Raw genomic sequence first — 20,150 nt, 5'->3', positions numbered from 1 at the left:
CGACTTTCCCATCCACTTGCTTTATGTAAGATTCAAAAGCCAGAAATTGAATTTAAGAAATAAGAATCATGTCTTACAACTAGAGCTCTTAGTTTCAGTTCCAGAATATCTACAATTTTGACGTGGGACCTCTCATTTCAATTGCCATCGCTTTGGTGGACCTCTATCTAAAATTACTATCAGTACAATGATTTTGCTAAAACACAACAAATTCAAGGAACACCAATAATGAGCTGGGATAATTATATAGTCAGGAGAATGCATAGCAGAACTAAACTATTGCGTATAACAGGAGTTATTAATGTTTGTGATAAGCTTAAGCATAGCTTGGAATTCTTTTACCTTATTTATCACTAAAAGACACCATAAAGACAAAGGTATAGTTCAAGATGTAGAATTCAAAGAAAGATCAATGTTTCTAAAGCATATATCATAAAAATCAAAGGATAGGTTATTGTACACAAATAAACATTCTCAAGGCTGCTGCTATTGCACGCTCTATCCATTATCATTCAAATAAATAAAAGTTGACATGTGGTTGAATTCCTTTGGCAGAGAGATAATTGCTTGATCGTTTGGAGTTTTGTATTTGTATCTACTGATTCGGCAATCTGAATTGTCATGGTGTTTAGTACTCTTGAGTTCTTCAAGATATATTTTGCAAATTGAATCTCACTGTTTATGCGGCAGTAATTTCTAAGTGAGCATGTTGTGAGATGAGATAAAAGGCATTCTGGTACAACAACTGTTTCCTTCCAACTGCCATCGTCAAAATTGTTTACTGTATCAACCTGACAATGATACACAGTTGAAATGTTTTGAAATATATAAAAAAATACATAGAAGTGGAATGGAAAAGAAAAGACATGACATTAAAAACCTCATCAATGATAAGAGTTTGAAGCTTGGGGAAATATGAAAGCAGAATATTCAGCCATTTCCATTTGAATGGGCCCACTCCCAGCCGTTCATGGTCAATGTCTAATGTTAGCTCCAGATGAGTTAAATTGTCAAACATGAGATGTAGTGGATAGGGACATGTCTGCATTAGTTGCAAAGACATAATATTAACGAGTTGAGTAAATCAAAATTTAAGACATAATATTAGTTACAAGTATACTCCATGGAATGAGTAAATTGATTATCTTAATTTAAGAGATTAATGCAGATAAATATATTGATATAGGCAGATAAATATATTGATATACATACCACATGTAGGCGCAGATGCTCCACGTTATAAAGTTGCTTAAACATAATATGCCGACCGGAAATGTTAGCTCTAACCAATTTCGATAAGCTTCTATCATTCCAAACCAGGTCACAACCTTTCTTTACGATTAAATCCTTTGTTTCCAACTCCTGTAGATTGGGAGAGCCAGATAGAAGTTTGGTGAGATATTCACCATCTGCAAAAGTGATAGATTCCATGTGGAGTACTTTGAGCGAGGGAAGATCAACGTTTGAAACTTGGTTGATTGTTATCCTCTTCAATTTGAGGAATGCCAAAGTTTTGGTGGTTAGAAGGAAAGAAGACGATTTGATTATGTTGCAATCAGAGTGAGAGGGATGGATGGTTGGGTTATAAAGTCGTCGTTGAATAGCGGCATAAACAATTTCATTATTGGGGCGCCATTTAAGGTGGACTGATAGAAAGGGTAGATTCTTATCTCGAGTGGCGATGAAGGAGCCCAAGAATTGTCGATAAGTTAGAGCTTCTCGACAGTGTTTTTCATTGAAGTAGACGATGAGTTGTAACAGCGAAATCTGTTTCCATCTTTTTGAGAGGAGGCTTGTGATGCCTGCGTCTTTGATAGAAAGAAAAGAAATAATGTGATGAAGAAGTGAGTCTGGGAGATCGCTTATTCTGTCGTCTTCTTCTTCATCTGGAATTGAAAGCCCTAACGGTAGTGCCATTGCGGGGCGGTGAACAGAAAAGGATCAAAACAACAATGGGAATTGGAATTGGGTCTCTTCTTATCGTGTGTGTGTGTATACAGTCACACATTCAAGCCGAGTTGTTACCTTTTGATTTGTAATTGTAACAACAATGACGAAAAATCTTATAAACTAGTTACAAACCCGTGCTTTGCACGGGTTCAATAATGTATTCGTTAAAAAAATTCTTTGTAAGAAGAGATGTTAAAACGACGGAACATTATGATTCATCATAAAATATGTATGGGCTGATTAAAAGAGCATATATAATCAGTTTATGAGATTAGGAATTGACATAATATTTAGGATGAAAACAGTTGGAACAAATCAAGGAAACAATGATGTGTGAATTATGATTACATATTATCCAAAATTGTAAAAAAGAGTGTTGTTGTTATAGAGTTACCAAAAAAGGATTGATACCCATATTTAAAACAGATGAAATCAAGCAAAGAAGTAACATCAGTGAGTGAAGATAATCTAGTCTAGGATTAGAGTTAAGGTGATCTGCTGAAAGTACGGATCATGATTAGAGTTATGGTGATCTGTTGAAAGTACGGACCATGAACACCAAATCTTTATTTGGGAACGACTTGAACGTGCATATTTTTAGGTGGCTTCTCTGGGTCAAAAATTAGCTTATCACCTACATCTAACATATGTTCTCGGCAAAAGTTGAACCATTGGCCGCCTAAGTATTTTTCGTAACTTGCTCTCCTTGCCGACACTTGTACCTTTTTTGAGCTTGTTTGTCGATGAGTGTGATTGTTTTCCATGTTCCTTTTAGAAATGTTCTTGATATCTCATTTGGAAAGTGCTAGGTACACAACAAATTGCAGTGTTAATTAGATGTTATATATATGTACATTTCTAAAACATTTACCAAAGCATTATAAGATTTGTTGTAGGAAAAGAGCATGTTCTATTTTGTTCAAGAGATTAGGAAAACAACATTATAATTAACATGATACTAATTGGAACCCATGAAGGAACCAACAATGTGCAGATTAACGTTACATAATAGTTAGGTTTATAAAAGAGACTGCAAGTGTCATAGACTAACCAAAAAGGGATTTTTGCCAATATTTACATCAGACAAAATGAAAAGAACAAATGGCATCCCAAAGTCAAGATAGTTTACGATTACAGTCCAAAGCGATACGTCAAAATAGTAGAAGTTCAAATAGTTCAGCAGCAAAGATCTACTTTGGAACAACTCGAACGTGTAAGTTCTTCGGTGACTTTTCGAGATCAAAGATGAGCTTACCACCACCTTCTTCCATCACACGTTCACTGCAGAAATTGAATCATTGCCCACCCAAGTATTTTTCATAGCTTGCTCTTTTGGCGCTAATGAGGCGGCATTTATACTTTCTCTGTGTCTAGTCGTCAATGAGAGTAATTGTTTTGCGCTTTCCTTTCAGAATTTTTCTTGACACCTCATTTGGGAAATGCTAAACAAGGAAATAACTGCAATATTAGTCTAATGCATATTAACATGGATAAGATGTATGCGAATATAGTTACATATAATTTATAAAATAAAGGTAGCATAACCGATTTTAAGCTAAAGAAAATGTACCATGACTTCTAATTTATCTTCCTATTATCTTCATATAAAGTCTAGATAAATGCATGCATGTGCATTATATGTACCCCATTGACCAATTAACATTGTTGAAACAAATGGAAATTAAGCATCACTCCCGCATATGCATCTATAGCTAACACCATTTGACATTGATGTCTTCAAACATTTGGTGCAACTCTCATAATACCATCCAAACTGGTTAGGATTGAATTTAGTTGTTTTCCAAATAGTGATGCAGAATGCATCCTAACACAAATTATGCACATGAAATAAAGAATAATGCAGTACGTATTTTTAATTTGTGCGTAAAAAAGCTCAAAGCATGTTTGTGCATAAAAAAAGCAGACCTTGACTAAGTTTAGAAATTCAGCAATTGGCCTAACCTAAGACATATTGGAAAAATCGTTGTACGAAATACGTTGAGAAGAAGCCGAACTCTGACTTAAGTTCTGACTGAAGCTTTGACTCTGAGCTTGAGAAGTGTTAAGGTCACGACAATAATTCAAGAAACATGGTCAAAACACAATCAAATCAGATTGTGAAATAATAAGTTACTCTAACACGGTATTGTGAAATCATAATGCAAATTTAATAAGTCTTAAACTTCTCAACAACCGGATGATGTAGGTTGATGAGCAGCCTCGAACCTGACCAATTGTTACATATATTTGGGTTGCCGTTGACTACAAAATAGTAGCAAAGAACTCAAGATAAATAGATGGCAAATGATAAAGCTACGGAGTATTTTTCCCATAGTGTTACATCAACTATATTCCCACTACATAAGGAAAGACATCTTTCAGATCATTATCAAACTTATATAAAATCCTATCATCTGATGCTGAAAAATTAGAAAATAATACCTTTTATCTTTCAACACAATGTTCGTACACAGTTTCTTTCCAGTCCCAATTGGCGTCATCTTGACAATCTTATTAAGAAGCCCGATGATTTCTTAAAAAGAAAATTACATCTATAAGAACATTATAATCGGAGAAAACACAGAAATAAATTAAAGCACGTAACTATACCATATAAAACGGCAGTTTTGAATTTTCCATCTTAAATTTCCTTAAATGACTTAAGCGAAATTCAGTTAACTTGTCATACTTCTGCACCTTTGTACCAGAATCAAAAACAACCTTAAAGAGATTAAATGCAATTTCATTATCAAACACATGACAATTATACAAACTATAAGTCTTGTTTTCCTCGATCAAAGCCTTCCAATGCTCCAATTCTCTATATCGAGTTATTACATGAACTCGATCACCCTAAATCCGAGAAAGAAACCAAAAAATATAAATAAATCAAAATGTACACCAATAAGTAACATTGATAAATCATAAAAGAAATTACAACAAATCTTAACTAACTCATCTAACCTTTGCATCACAAATAATGAACTTCATTACTACCAGTCACAATCCAAGAATCCAGCACTCCAAATCCTATTTTCCAAATGTCCAAATCATTTTTGAGATCCTTAATGTAGTCATAATCCCTTGATATTGAAAGTCCTATATAGAAATACAATAATACATCATTTCATTATATTTCCTTTGTTCATTCTGATATCGAAAGAATCTAACATATTTCTATGTGATCAATTTTGTATCATCAAATCAACATGATCTTAAATGCACAAATTTTGGTATCATCAACTTTCTGGACCTCACTGATATGACCAAAACAAATTTACACCAATCAACTTTCGTACGGCTCAATGATATAGGAAAGAATAAACCAAATATAACAACTGTTACAGCTTTAGGATTACTCACAAAAACTAAAATAACCTACATGCATCAAAAAAAAATTCAACTACAGTACCAGAACCTAAAATAACAATTGTTTCAAAACCTTACCATGAGCTAAAATTCAATCATCATGACCTCTATTATACTCCACATAACAAAGGATTTTTTTTTTTTTTACAATCATGCAACATAATAATTTCTGGTACATAAGTCACTAACAATTGGAAAAAAAAACAAAAAAAAACCCTTAAAATGCAGAATCGTGGAAAAAGGAAGAAAACCACCTATGATGAAGCAAAAACAAAAACAGTGTCGAAAAATGAACCCCTCAAGCCATAAAAATCAGTCAACTCAAGTCATGCATGGTCTCAGAACCTTGAAAAAAGGAAGAAAATGACCTCTTATGAAGAAGAAAGTGAAACAGTGTTCCCAGCTGAATTTAGATACCGTTTGGTCAAGGTTTTTTACTGTCTAAAAGTTACTTCAAAACAAAGTTAAAATAAAGGCCTTTAAGAAAGAATCTAAAGTTGTTTGTTTTCTTTGTTTTTTTTAGTTTTAAAGCTATTTTTAAGTTAAATGTTGTTTGGCAAAATATTGTACAAACTTTGAATTTTTTTTTTTTATGGTGTCCGGGGTTGAACCCTGGACTTGGCATATATTTATGAATTGTTCCTATCATCTGAGCTAAACTCACGAGGACAAAACTTTGAATTTATTATGAATTAACATAATAAATAAAAAAATGTTTAAAATATTTTGTGAAGGCTAAAAATGTTAAAAAATAAAAGATATTTTTTTTTTTACAAATACTATATTCACGCAATAACGTTTATTTTGTGTAACATGAATACAAATCTGTATCATCATATAAATGACTTGTTAAATTTTTTTTTTTGTGGTGGTCGGAGTTTGAACCCCGGACCTTGCATATATTATGCATTGTCCCTATCAACTGAGTCAAGCATACGAGGACACTTGTTAAATATTTGAATAGGAGTCTGAAATAATAGCATAAATAATATCAAAATAGTTGGTTTTTTTATTTCAATTATACTCTATAACTAATTTCGTTATAAGAATACCATATTTTTGGCGTCTTTCAAAAAGATAAGAATTTATATTATATGATATTATATTTGTTACATTGTTGGTGTCATGGAAACATATATGTTTAATTTTTTTGAATAAGAAAAAGATATGCATAGTTTGTTAATTACGATATAAAGGTGCAAATATATATATATATATATATATATATATATATATATATATATATATATATATATAAGTATAATTTTTTTAGGCATCTAGATCTTTTTTTGAAGAAAAGACATCTACAATTTTACTTTTAATTAAAATCAAAATTTTATAAAAATAACCATACGTATTATGCAACACTAAAAAAAATTATACGCATCAGCGTAACAAAAAAAACAGACACACATAAAGTATTACTCTAAACACTAATATGTGTGTGTATTTGCGAGGTTGAAAAAAGAAAATAAAAATATTTGGTATCATTAAATGACAGCGTGAATAAAAATATTTGTGAGGTTGTGATGATTAAACTATATTGAAATTAAATACATGAGTGATAAAAAGATAATAAAATTAAATAGAGCCTTCTTAAAAAAAATTAAATGGAACGATTCCAAAAAAAATTAAATGGAAGAAACACACATATTGTAATATAATATTAAAAAATAAAAGAAAAAGTTCCCAATGTGAATTGAAGAGAGATGCTTGTGAAATAAATTGCCGAGAAGTAGTTTTTTGAAGTAGCATTCAGCAACTTTTGACCAAAGCTAATTCCATTCAATTTTATGCATTAAAAAATGTACCTTTTTTAGTAAGTACTTAATTGATATTGTATTTGGCCTAACTTCTCCTTAAAAATGTAGAGAAGTTGAAAAAAAACTCGGGTCAAACGGTATCTTAATCTCTCACAACGGCAGTGTAGAAGCAACTGAATTTGGTTGAAAAAATTGGAAAAGAGTTAAAAATAAAAAAAAATTGGAAAATGGTTAAAAGTTTTTAAAAATATAAAAATTGAAAAATAGTTAAAAAAATCGGTGAGGTAGCACTCAACCAAGCAACACTAAAAAAAATTATATGCATTAGTGTAACAAAAAAATAGACAGATGGACATAAAATATTACACTAAACGTTAATGTGTGTGTATATTTGTGAGGTTGAAGAAAGGAAATAAAAATATTTGGTATCATTAAATGACAGCGTGAATAAAAATATTTGTAAGGTTGTGATGATTAAACGATATTGAAATTAAATATATAAGTGATAAAAAAATAATAAAATTCGTTTGAAAAAAAGATAATAAAATTAAATGGAACCTCCTTAAAAAATTAAATGGAACGGTTCAAAAAATTAAAATAAAATAAAGTTAAATGGAAGAAAAAAATATTGAAATATAATTTTAAAAAAATAAAAGAAAAAGTTCCCAGCGTGAGTTGAAAAGAGGTGCTTGCGAAATAAATTGTCGAGAATTAGTTTTTTTAAAGTAACATTCAACAACTTTTGGCCAAAGCTGATTCCATTCAATTTTATGCATTCAAAAAAATTAATTTTTTTTTGACAGAAAAAAAATTACTTTTTTTTTAGTGAGTACTTAATTGATACTGTGTAACTTCTCCTTAAAAATGTAGAGAAGTTGAAAAAAAGTCGGGTCAAACGATACCTTAAACTCCCACAACGGCAATGTAGAAGCAACAGAATTTGGGAGAAAAAATTGAAAAATAGTTAAAAACATAAAAATTGAAAAATAGTTAAAAGTTATTAAAAATATAAAAATTATAAAATAATTATAAAAATTTGGTGAGGGGCAAAATGGTAAAATGCACCCATAAAAGGTGAGGTGGCAAAACCAAATTCTACTAATTTGGAAATTACAAAAATGCCCCTTCTAGGGGTAAATTGGTAAAATTATAGGGATTAATGGAGAAAAAATTGAAAAATAGTTAAAAACATAAAAATTGAAAAATAGTTAAAAGTTATTAAAAATATAAAAATTATAAAATAATTATAAAAATTTGGTGAGGGGCAAAATGGTAAAATGCACCCATAAAAGGTGAGGTGGCAAAACCAAATTCTACTAATTTGGAAATTACAAAAATGCCCCTTCTAGGGGTAAATTGGTAAAATTATAGGGATTAATATTTAATATATAGTAAGTAGATATTTTGAGTTTTTTTTTTTTTTCCTTTGAGAAAATTACAAGTTGACTATTGACTGAAAAAAAAAATTGCAAGTGGACTTTTGAATTTTCTTTTATATATTGAGTTTTTTTCTTCTTTGAGAAAATTACAAGTTGACTCTTCCTTAAAGAAAAGTTGACTCTTGACCGAACATTGCAAGTGGACTTTTGAATTTTTTTTTGGGTAATAGTAATTTTGTTCCCCGAATGTATAACGAGTAACCACAATAGTTTATATACGGAAATTTCAAAATAGTCTCTCATTGTGCACTTTTGACTAACATGTTATCTTTCTCTCGTAATAAACAGTCCTTAGATTTTCTCTCCTTCTTCAACAAATTTTTATGTTTTTGACCACACTATTTTTTTTTATGCCAAATAGTAAATATAATAAATAAAAAGAAAGTGGTACAAAGACTGGGGAGACATAAGACCTGACCCAGGAATAAACCCAATTGGGAATACAAAGTGATAAATCAGTCCAAGTGGATCAACTCTAATCCTAACAAAATTCACTAGTCAAAGGCGCAACCCAACGAACCCGCGTACGGATGCGAAACCAGGTTACAAAAAAAAAATGAAAAGTGAACATCTGCATCAGACAGTTAAAGTATAACTATGGCGAATGGATCGGCTGCCAACACGGTGCAAAATCCAAGTGCCAGCAACTCCCTGATCAACAACAAGCTTAAAATGCTCTTTCGAGCAAAACAACGCGTAAGAACTCGTATCGATGGATGAGTCCAATACGTCAGCAACCAGACCCTTTCGGGTTTTAGAACTAGACCCTGTCGGGTTCACGAAAATAGACCACTGCAAAAAAGCCAAATCCAATCCCACCAGTCTATGATCAGCAACTTAAAACAACGCCAACAATAGATACATAACACAATACATAACAGAAAAATAAAAGCGGCCTCCAAACTCTGCGACGCGGTGGCAGCGTAGACAACAGGCAGGGACACTGCAGATCTCAACAGATCTGAAACAACCCAGAGCTCCAAGGCAGTCCAAGGTGAAAAAGAAACCAAAAACTGAGCTGCAAAAGCACCGCCCAGTTCGCGACGACCCACCATCAAGAAGTTCGCCTCCACCAACCAGAAACAACAAGGAAACCTCAAAAAAAGAGATCATGTCATGACATCAAGAGCTGATCCAGAACGAACCAAAGCAACACACCTTCACCGGAGCACAAAGCACGACGACGTCGGAAAACAGAGGAAGGCGACGGATCTAGCAAGTATGAGAGCAACAAACACGACGACTGTAACACCCCGTTTTCCCAACGTAAAAATTTCTTAAATAAATCAGAGTATTTCTTCATGAACGGAATGTCACATTTCATAAAAATCATAAATGGAATAAATAATAATTTATCCTTCAAAAATATTCAACATAAATATTCAAACTTGCAGCGGATTTAGTTCAACGTCTAAAAATAGTCTTTTGCACCATGGTCTCATCATAAAAGTCTCATAAATATTCTAAACATCATAATTAATTCAATCTGACAACTTCAATAAAAATCTCATAAACAATGCGTAAGGAATAGAAAATATTGTCAAAACTCCCATCCTGTTACGTATCAGAGCACCTAAAGAGACACAGTGAGGAGTCCACTCACGACCACGCCTATTCTTGGTTACCTGCAAGTTACCCATACGAAGAGTAACATTTTCAAGCAGAAGGGGTTAGATTTCTCAAACAATAATATTAAGCAGGTAACTCATTAATTACATTTAACAACATAAACTTCATATAATTCAACAATTATATTCAAATACATATTTATCATCAATTCATCTTAACAATATATCACCATACATCAGTCATAATCATCGTCACATAACATCATAATCATATTTCATCTTTAGTCACTTCGTTAAAACATCACAACTTAACATCTTGACTCGACAATGCATCTAGACTCGACTATGCAACTTTTAACGTCATAAACCATCTTGAATCATCATGAAATGCAAATGCATGTGGTACCAATCTAGGCATAAGCCCTCGTCGCTTATGAGCATAAATATACTCCTAGGGCATGAGCCCTCGTCGCTATTGAGCAAAAGCTCCTAGGGCATAAGCCCTCGTCTCTGTTGAGCAAAAGCTCCTAGGGCATGAGCCCTCATCTTTAAATGAGTATGCATGGACTCAACATCTTACGTGTTATAAGCTTCATAAACATCTTATGACTTCATGACTTAGACCGACATTTACATCTTAAATAAGACCAACAACAACGTATGCAGCACATATTAATTCATATCATCTCAGCATCATAGTATATCAGTATCAAAAGATAATCATCAACATCTTATACATCGCATCAACATAAACATCATAAGTAACACATATAGTGCATATATATCAATATCACATCATTAATAATCCTAGTCACTTAATTCGTGATCTTTGAACTGCTTCTGGTAACATAAATAATCTTTCATCTAATACCCCAAGGTCATCTTAAAGCTTCACGTGCGAAAGGAATATTAAGGAAAATAATTTGGGCAACTAACAGCTTAACTCGCGAGGCGAGCACCATTGCTCGCGAGGGCGAGAAAAACCACCTCTCTGGACCTCCAAACACGCACTTGCTCGCGAGGCGAGCTAACTTGCTCACGGTGGCGAGTAAAAGGACTGCTCGCGGTGGCGAGCGATTTGCTCGCGAGGCGAGCGATGAAGTTCATCACTCGCGAGGCGAGTGTTGCTGCTCGCGGTGGCGAGCGATGAATGTCAGCTCGGGCAGAATTCTAATTTTTCCAAAAATTCATCTATCCTCATGGTTCTAACCTCAAAACTGATTCTAAACATCATCCTATGGATCATCTAAGGTCTGTACACAATTCTTAATCAATTCAACGGTTTTCCATCATTTAATCATCAATTCTCACTCAAACCCTAATTCTCTTAATCTCTCAAACTCATCCTAAATCATGTTAGATGTAATCTAATGATCTACAGACTTAATATTAGTGAAAGATAGTCTTACCCTTACCTTATAACAGATGAAATCGGCAGCCTCCAAGTCTTCTCCTCTTTTCTGACTTTTTCTCCCTTTTTCACCAAAAACGTACGTTCCATGTCTTTCTACCTAACTTCTCTTTTTTATATCTCTTCTATTCTTTTCTATTTCCTCTTAAACCACTAAACTCTCTAAATTTATAAAACAGCCCCACTTCTCTATAATTATTTTATTTTTGAATCTTATTTTATTAAATAATAAAATAAGTCACAATACTTCATAAAATCTCAAAAAATCACATAGCTCACATAAATCTTATAAATCATATAAATCACTTAAATCTCACAAATCACATAAATCACATATAAATCATATAAATTTTATGAATCACGTCAATCATGTAAATATATATTCTAAAACTCATTAAAATAATTAAATAATTAAAGTGGGCGTTACAGCGACCAACGGGAAAAGGGTGGTGCGGCCGTATGAACGGTGAGCACCACCGTCGTACCATCTACATTGTGATAAACCGATTTGGATTAGGGAGAAGAGGAAAAGAAAAGGTTGAGGGAGACTGAGTTTTTTAGGGAGAGGTGGGAGGGTCTGTTTTAGAGAGAAAGCCCCAAAGGGGAAAGCCCCGAAGGGTATATTTTAGTGATCTTTGTACACACTCTTTTCCATAACAAACAATTGACCGTAATCTAAATATTGTACACATCTTTTTTAATAATCGTATAGCAAAATAAAAATTATTTCAACTTTACATTAACCAAAAGTTAAGAAAAAAAATTAACTTTAATCCAACTCATTTAATCTATATTATATATAAAAAGAAGCTCTTTTTGGTTAACTTTTTCTCCTTTTCGAATTACTCTAAACTTTAAATACAAATAACACGTATAACAAACAAATAATAGCAAATTCAAACATTAAAAAAAGTGTAACAAATTCAATCTTTGAGACTTAATTACATGTCTAGAAAACCACCCAACTCAAATAGTTCAATCTTTCTCTCCCCCTAACTGCCATTTACATCCTCACCAAAAAGTTCAATCTTTCTCTCCCCTAACTCTATTCTTTTTTTTCTTTCTATGAAACCTAAAACAAAAAAAAAAAAAATGAGAATAAAGTTTAATCAAGAGATCACATTCTGTTTGATTGATTTCAAAGTTTCTAGATTTGTTGAAGCATGTGTCTGTGATCTGTACTACTACCTTGCTTGGTTTGGAGGATAAGTGGAGATAAAATGATAAATCATATATTGCCTAAGAAAAATTGATTCATTTCTATCCTTGAATTTTATTCAATTACTGAATTAGGGACCACCTGAATGTCAACAACGATGATGCGTGGAGAGGAGAAATGTATATTGTAAAGCATAATATGGATTTTTTTTAGACAACATAATATCGATGTTTTATAGTGTAGAATATTTTACTTGAAATTTTGAGCTTTTGTCATCATCAAGAGTAAGCGTTTCCTTAAAAGGCTAATTTTTTTATCAAACACTCTTGGCCAAGCACAAACTGTATTTGGTTTAGAACAAAAAAGAAAGATATATCACATAACAGTGTTTGATTACATTAACTAATACTCCCCCCACCCCCAAAAGATAACAAAATACTCCCCCCACCCCCAAAAGATAACAAACAGAACCAATAGGAATGCAACAAGAATAACAACTACTCCCATCAAACCAAACTTGCCAACATAAATAAATAAGACCAATACACTAGTATATACTAATAACATCAGTACAAACCATTTCCAAAATCACACCAGATTGGAAAAACCTGCAGGATCAGCCAACACCTCAACCATTTCGCACCACAGAGACAATTTAATTCCTCATACTCAACCCCAGACATATTAATGGTTGTGCATTGCGTTCCTTTAAGCCGAAATTGAACCCCTTAACTCTAGCTTTTATCCATCTCCACACACCAACAATTTAGTTTCATCCACCACTTTAGAGTTACTGTAATTTTCATTACGAGAAAAAGTCACGATGCAAAATATGACGAGCAACTCATTACTATACCTTGAACATGGATGCTTTCGCCTTTTAGTGGGTCACCTGTAAGCATCCATTCCACGACAATTGAAACAAAAGGGGGGTTGTTCTTGCCATATGCTGAAAAAAGATGAAATACAGTCCTCCTGAATTCCAGTAAAAGATGAAATCCAGTCCTCTTGAATTCCACTCATTGTTTCCCAAGCAACTTTACGAGATGGAGAGTTCATAACTTTTTCTTCTCCTATAATAGGCCTGGTCATGGTTCGGTTTTGAAGAAAATCGAACCGAACCATTCTAACAGTTTGAAAAACTGAACCAAACCATTTGTAGTCTGGGACGAACCAAACCGGAGTTATGGTTCGGTAAACCGTTTTGTTGCCTACAAACTAAACCGAACCTAATTTAATATTTTGAACCGAACTGTATTTTTTCCTTTAATAATCTATAGATTGTAAGTCGTAACTAATCCACACAACAGCGTAATTAAACACATCAAAAAAGATAAATTTATCCATGCTGGTTTAAGGGTTAATAGTGCTTTATCACCCTCTAATATAGGTCATTTTCGGTTTTCCACCCTGTAAAATTTTTTGTTTGGTTTTCATCCTTGTAATTTGAAGATTTCTGGTTTTGGACCTTCATGAAGTTTGACAGTACAAAATCGGCGATACGGTAGGGAGCTAAGTCGAAATTTGCTCAAATTAACATGGGGTAAACCAAAATTTGTTCAAATTATAGGGGGTTAAACCGAAATTTTCTCAAATTACAGGGGGCGAAATTTCCCATGAAGGTCCAAAACCAAAAAATCTTCAAATTACAAGGACGAAAACCAATCAAAAAATTTTACAGGGTGGAAAACCGGAAATGACCTATATTACATGGGGTAAAGCACTATTAACCCCTGGTTTAATCATGTTATACACTGACTGAGATATATATGTTGAATTGCTAATCCTAATCCACAATACAAAATTATTGATTGATAAATGAATAAGAACAAAAAAAGCTTCTTCATAATTATATTAATACTATAAGATTATTTCCAGCTGCTTCAATGCGCATAATTCCTTAAGATGATTAAATAAACAAACACCATGGAATACCAAAATCACCAAAGTCAACCAAGTGGAATTCATGTTGTAAAGTTCAAAGAAAGATCAATGTTTCTAAAGCATATGTTATTGTACACAAACAAACATTCTCAATATTGAGAATGAATTCACAAAGTAGCATCCCAGACTTATTGAAGTTATTACAATGTTTGTGACAAACTTAAGGTTGCTGCTATTGCACGCATGCTCTACCCATTATCATTCAAATAAATAAAAGTTGACAAGTGGTTGAAATCCTTTGGCAGAGAGATAATTCTTTGAACATTTGGAGTTTTGTATTTGTATCTACTGATTTGGCAATCTGAATTGTCATGGTGCTTAGTACTCTTGATTTCTGCAAGATATATTTTGCAAATGGAAGCTCACAATTTATGCGGCTCACAAGATATATTTATGCTCTACCCATTATCAACCTTAAATTTAGTAACTGCCCATTATGAGTGAGTGGAGGAGCAGTTTTGTTTTGGACGTTCAGTAACTTCTTGATGGCAGAAGTTATATAAAGGAGTGCAGTTCATTTGTTTTGGTTCCCTAAGCCTAACATCTCTATTCAGAAGACTTACACCATCAAAGTGAAATTGTGGAAGGTTTAGAAGAGCCTCAACTTCTTCAAGCAGGAGCAATAGCTGGAGGTATGCCTTGATCCTTTAATTTAAGTTTCCGCTGTTTAAGTAGTTATTTCTTTTGTTCTTTATGAAATAACTTACAAAAACTTGACATTAAAAACCTCATCGATGATAAGAGTTTGAAGCTTGGGGAAATATGGAAGCAGATTTTTCAGCCAGCTCCACTTCAAGTTGCCTATCCTAGGGGTAAAATCTAATGTAAGCTCCAGGTGGGTTAAATTGAGAAACATGCTATTTAGTGTATAGGGGCATATCTGCATGAGTTACAAAGACACATATCATTAGAGAAATGAATGAGTAAATCAACATTTTAGTTCTTCAAAACATGAAATAGCAAATTACTTCGTTAAATTGAACGATGTCACTCAATTTTGAAGGTTATGGGTTGTGTTGATGTAGTAATTAAGAGACAATTAATGTCATGTCAATATACATTATTAAGAATATAGTTTGATGGAATGAGTAAAATGATTGACTATATTAATTTAACAGAGTAATCTAATTTGGTAGTATGTTGTAAAATTAAAGAGATATAGAAAGGTTATGGAGGAGGCAGAGAAATATATTGCTACATACCACACGTAGGCGCCGATGATGAGTGTTATAAAGCTGAGATAAAAAAATATGCACGCCAGAAATGTTAGCCCTAACCAAATTGGACAAGCAACTTCTATTATCTGAATCACCCATTTAAGGTGGAGTGAGAGGATGGGTAGAGCGGGGGTGAATCAGCCAGATAATTGTCGAAAGGTTATAGCGTCTTCTTCATCCAAGTTGAGTACGAGTTGTGAGAGCCAAAGGAGTTTCCATCTTTTTGAGAGAAGGCTTGTTGCGGCTGCGTCTTTGGCCGTAGGAAGAAAGGAAATAATGTGATATAAAAGTGAATCAGGGAGATCACTAATTCTGTCTTCTTCTTCGTCTGGAATGGAAAGCCGCATCGACAGTGGCATTGCGGTGGTGGAGGAGAAAAGTATAGCAACAAACAATTGGGATTGGGGTTTTCTTGTCCTATATATACTCACACATTCAAGCCCAAGTCCAGTTTTTTTTTTTTTTTTTTTTTTTTTTTTTTTTTTTATATGTACAATTTTTAGGTGTTTTTCACATGGTTCTTAACTAAAAATACATAATTATTTTTTTATGTTTAATTGCATTTTTTGTCCTCACATTTTGACCAGCTCACGAAAATGGCTCTGTCTCTTTCAAATCAAACAAAATCGTCCCTAAATTATCATGTATTTTGACGTTTTAGTCCTATCCCATATTTTTCCCTCCAAAAACGATGATGTGTCCAATTTTTTAGTGATGTGGCAAAAAAAAACACATATGTGGCAATTCCCACATGGAAAATGTCATTTAAATCAAGTAAATAATAAATTTAGAAAACCATTAAAAAATATAAAATGTTTAAAATTAAAAAAAAAAAACCTCTCTTGTACATCAAAATCCAGAATTATTAACACTCATTCATCTCTTCTCTTCATCCATTTACAATTCATCCCTTCCATAAATTCATCATCCCTTATTCAAAAAATAAATTCATCATGCCTAAAATCAAAACCCCTAAATTTATCTTCAACTCCAAAACTCTTTCATCTCTTTTCTTCCAATAGATTCACTCTTTCCTTTATTATACCAACATCACTATTCACCACCACCATCGTCACCTAACATCAACAGATCCATCTATATCAGAATCATCATCATTGACAAGAAATAGAAACGTCTTGGTTGGCACAAATAAAAAAACATAGATTTTGAAGTATTATATGATCATTTATCATGTTGTTAATTTAATTTTTTAAAAATCATTTTATAATGTCTTTAAATTAAAAAAAGAATGTAAGCCCTCCCCTCCCTTCCCCTCCTAAACCCTCTTCCCAAACACACCCTAAGTGTTTTAGTTTTCATATATAGTTTAGCTGTTATGAATCTTGCTCCTAAAGTTGAGGAATTCCACTTGTCGTCTTCTCTTCCTTGTATGCTATTTAGTTATAGTTATACACATTAAATTCAAAATATTATTCAAATAGGGGAAATGGATTGTGTTGGTGATGTTCAATCATTATTCATTATTTTCCTTTATTGAATATCTATTGTTAATTTTGTCATTGTTCAAGAGAGAATTAGACAATCTGTATGCGGCTCAAATGCTTCAACACATCATGTCGTGTGCCTTCACCATATTTAATAAGTTACCTTCAACAGAGCACATTTCTCATCATTCATTGCAACAAGTTTCGTCACTAAAGCAGATTTTTCCTTCACCAATAATTGCAACTGATTTTGCAAAATTGCATTCTTAGTCAACTCATTAAGTGTTGCTAATTTAGCTTCATCTAATTCACTATTCTAAATTTTGGTAATGCCTAGTTCCACATAAAGCTTAGTGCCAGAAAACCTCTACAAAGTGCATCATCATATGTAATTGTTTTCATAGTTATAAATGAGCATCAACGTTGTCAAACAAGCAAGTTCATGCAAACTCCCACTTTAGGAGATGGTTGATGGCAAAGCTGCAATGAGGAACAGGATTCTGCGACTATAGGGTAAATCCGCTCAATACTCCTTGTCAACATAAGGTTTATGACTATTTTTAGCTACCAATGAATTTCATTATCGTTATTTTTTTTATTTTTTTTTTTACCATTTTTACACTAATCCTAAACATTCAAGTTATCTTATATGAGATGATAGAGTACTTCTGTGACTATTATTTCAACTAGTATATCAATTTTAAGTATTCACAGTTTGGAATGGGTGGGAAGAGTGAGGGTTCTAAATTTTTGCTTAAAGGGCACGGGGAATGTTGAGATTCTAATCCCTCTTTTTCACTTAGGATTCTTATCCCTAAACAGGTATGGATTGTAAGTATTGATCCTCCTGCAGGCAGACTAATCAGTGGTGCACATATAGTGACACAGATAACATACATATCAGCCTTTAACAAAGTCAGCGGCATAGATAGTCCGACTCAGACACGTAAATGGGAGCACTAGTAAGTCTTGTAATCCAACAAAGTTCAAATAAATAAAAGTTGACATGCGGTTGAATTCCTTTGGCACATAGATAATTCCTTGAACATTTGGAGTTTTGTATTTTTATCTACTGATTTGGCAATCTGAACTGTCATGGTGCTTAGTAGTCTTGAGTTCTGCAAGATATATTTTGCAAATTGAAGCTCGCAATTTATGCGGCTGTAATTTCCAAGTGAGCATGTTGTGAGATGAGACAAAAGGCATATTGGTACAACTTCTGGTTCGTCCCAATCTCCATCACCGAAATCGTTTATTGTGTCAACCTGACAATTATACACAATTGAAATGTTTTGAAATATATAGAAATGGAATTGAAAGAAAAAAAACAGGACAAAACTAGGCATTAAAAACCTCATCAATGATAAGAGTTTGAAGCTTGGGGAAATATGGAAGCAGATCTGTCAGCCAGCTCCACTTATAATAGCCAAATCTAGCGGCAAAGTCTAATGTAAGCTCCAGGCGGGTTAAATGGTGAAACATGCTACTTGATTTATACGGCCATATCTGCATGAGTTACAAAGACATAAACACAACAAAGTTCTTCTTGACACATTGACATATCGTTTGAGAAATAGCAATTAACTCCCTTAAATTGGAACAATTTCACTCAATTTTGTGTTGATGTAGTAAGAGACGATAAAACGATTGACTATATTAATCTAAGAGAGTAATCTAGTATGTCGTAAAATTGAACTTGTATAGATAGATTATGGAAGAGGCAGAAAACTATATCGATACATACCATGTGTAGGCGCAGATGATGAGTGTTATAAAGCTGAGATAACAAAATATGTACACCAGAAATGTTCGCTCTGACCAAATTGGATAAGCAACTTCTATTCTTCAAACAACCCCATTCCACACGATAATTTTTGCTTACGTCTAAATCCATTGTTTCCAAGTACTCTAGAACAGGACAGCCAGACAGAAGTTTGGTGAGATATGCATAGTCCTTGAAAGTAACAGATTCCATGTGAAGTGCTTTGAGGGAGGGAAGTTCGACGTGTGGAACTTGATTGATTGTTAAGCTCTTCAATTTGAGGAATGTTAAGGTTTTGGTAGTTAGAATGAAAGAAGACGATTTGATTATGGAGCAATCAGGGTGAGAGAGATTGATGGTTAGGTTACGAAGTTGTCGTTGAATTGCTGCGTAAACAATTTGATTATAGGGGCGCCATTTAAGGTGGAGTGAGAGGATGTGTAGACTGTGATATGGATGATCTGGGATGAATAAGCCGAAGAATTGTGGAAAGGGTGGCGCATCTTTGAAGTGTTTGTCATCCAAGTTGAGTACGAGCTGTGAGAGCCAAAGCGGTTTCCATCTTTTTGAGAGGAGGCTTGTGACGGCGGCATCTTTGGTTGTCGGAAGAAAAGAAATAATGTGATAAAGAAGTGAATCAGGGAGATCGCTTATTCTGTCCTCTCCTTCTTCTGGAATTGAAAGAAGAAGCCGTGACATCGCGCTGGTGGCCGGTGGGGCAGGGAAGAAACGCAACGGCAATTGCAATTGCACTAACTCCCTACTAGTATAGTAAATGGAAAAGCCAGGTTTACAATTTGGTGTATTTTTATCCTTGTATATATACACAAACATTCAAGCCCAATTGTTTTATTCTATGTCAAGGATTGCAAAGGGAGAAAGCTGCAATTTTAAATAACTAACTTCCCTGAACCTAACGTCAAAAAAAAAAACTTCCCTAAAAAAACTAGTAGAAATTTATTTGTTTGAGAAAAAGTAGAGCAATTAGGTATTATTAAAAATATTGATATATTGATTTATAAACAAAATATTGTCAAGACATATAACAAAATTATTTTTGAACTAAACATATTTTAGTTTGCCTGCATATAAAATTAAGGTAAAATAACGATCATTTTTTGTT

The 20,150-nt window shown here is 33.3% G+C and overlaps 3 protein-coding genes across 3 annotated transcripts; all 3 read right to left on the bottom strand.

The window, feature by feature from the left end:
* Positions 1-380: 380 nt before the first annotated feature.
* Positions 381-1,917, bottom strand: LOC146916251 (F-box/FBD/LRR-repeat protein At4g26340-like). Its single transcript, XM_085718360.1, has 3 exons — positions 1,213-1,917; positions 881-1,042; positions 381-791 (listed from the first exon to the last, which is right to left on the bottom strand). Exons 1-3 carry the CDS (start codon positions 1,915-1,917, stop codon positions 513-515), a joined length of 1,146 nt encoding a protein of 381 aa, XP_085574486.1. The 3' UTR covers positions 381-512.
* Positions 1,918-14,678: 12,761 nt separating this feature from the next.
* LOC146916250 (putative F-box/LRR-repeat protein At4g13960) lies at positions 14,679-16,310 on the bottom strand. Its single transcript, XM_085721585.1, has 4 exons — positions 15,963-16,310; positions 15,806-15,906; positions 15,311-15,483; positions 14,679-14,980 (listed from the first exon to the last, which is right to left on the bottom strand). The coding sequence occupies exons 1-4, from the start codon at positions 16,177-16,179 to the stop codon at positions 14,806-14,808; spliced, it is 666 nt and encodes a 221-aa protein (XP_085577711.1). The 5' UTR covers positions 16,180-16,310; the 3' UTR covers positions 14,679-14,805.
* Positions 16,311-18,251: 1,941 nt separating this feature from the next.
* On the bottom strand, positions 18,252-19,803 carry LOC146916249 (F-box/FBD/LRR-repeat protein At4g00160-like). Its single transcript, XM_085716942.1, has 3 exons — positions 19,010-19,803; positions 18,619-18,771; positions 18,252-18,530 (listed from the first exon to the last, which is right to left on the bottom strand). The coding sequence occupies exons 1-3, from the start codon at positions 19,724-19,726 to the stop codon at positions 18,252-18,254; spliced, it is 1,149 nt and encodes a 382-aa protein (XP_085573068.1). The 5' UTR covers positions 19,727-19,803.
* Between the last annotated feature and the right edge of the window lie 347 nt (positions 19,804-20,150).

This window comes from Medicago sativa, chromosome 6 (assembly GCF_051527215.1).
Source record: "Medicago sativa cultivar Bolivia chromosome 6, Bolivia_mono, whole genome shotgun sequence".
NCBI lineage: Eukaryota > Viridiplantae > Streptophyta > Magnoliopsida > Fabales > Fabaceae > Medicago > Medicago sativa.
This window is presented reverse-complemented; position numbering and strand designations above follow the sequence as displayed.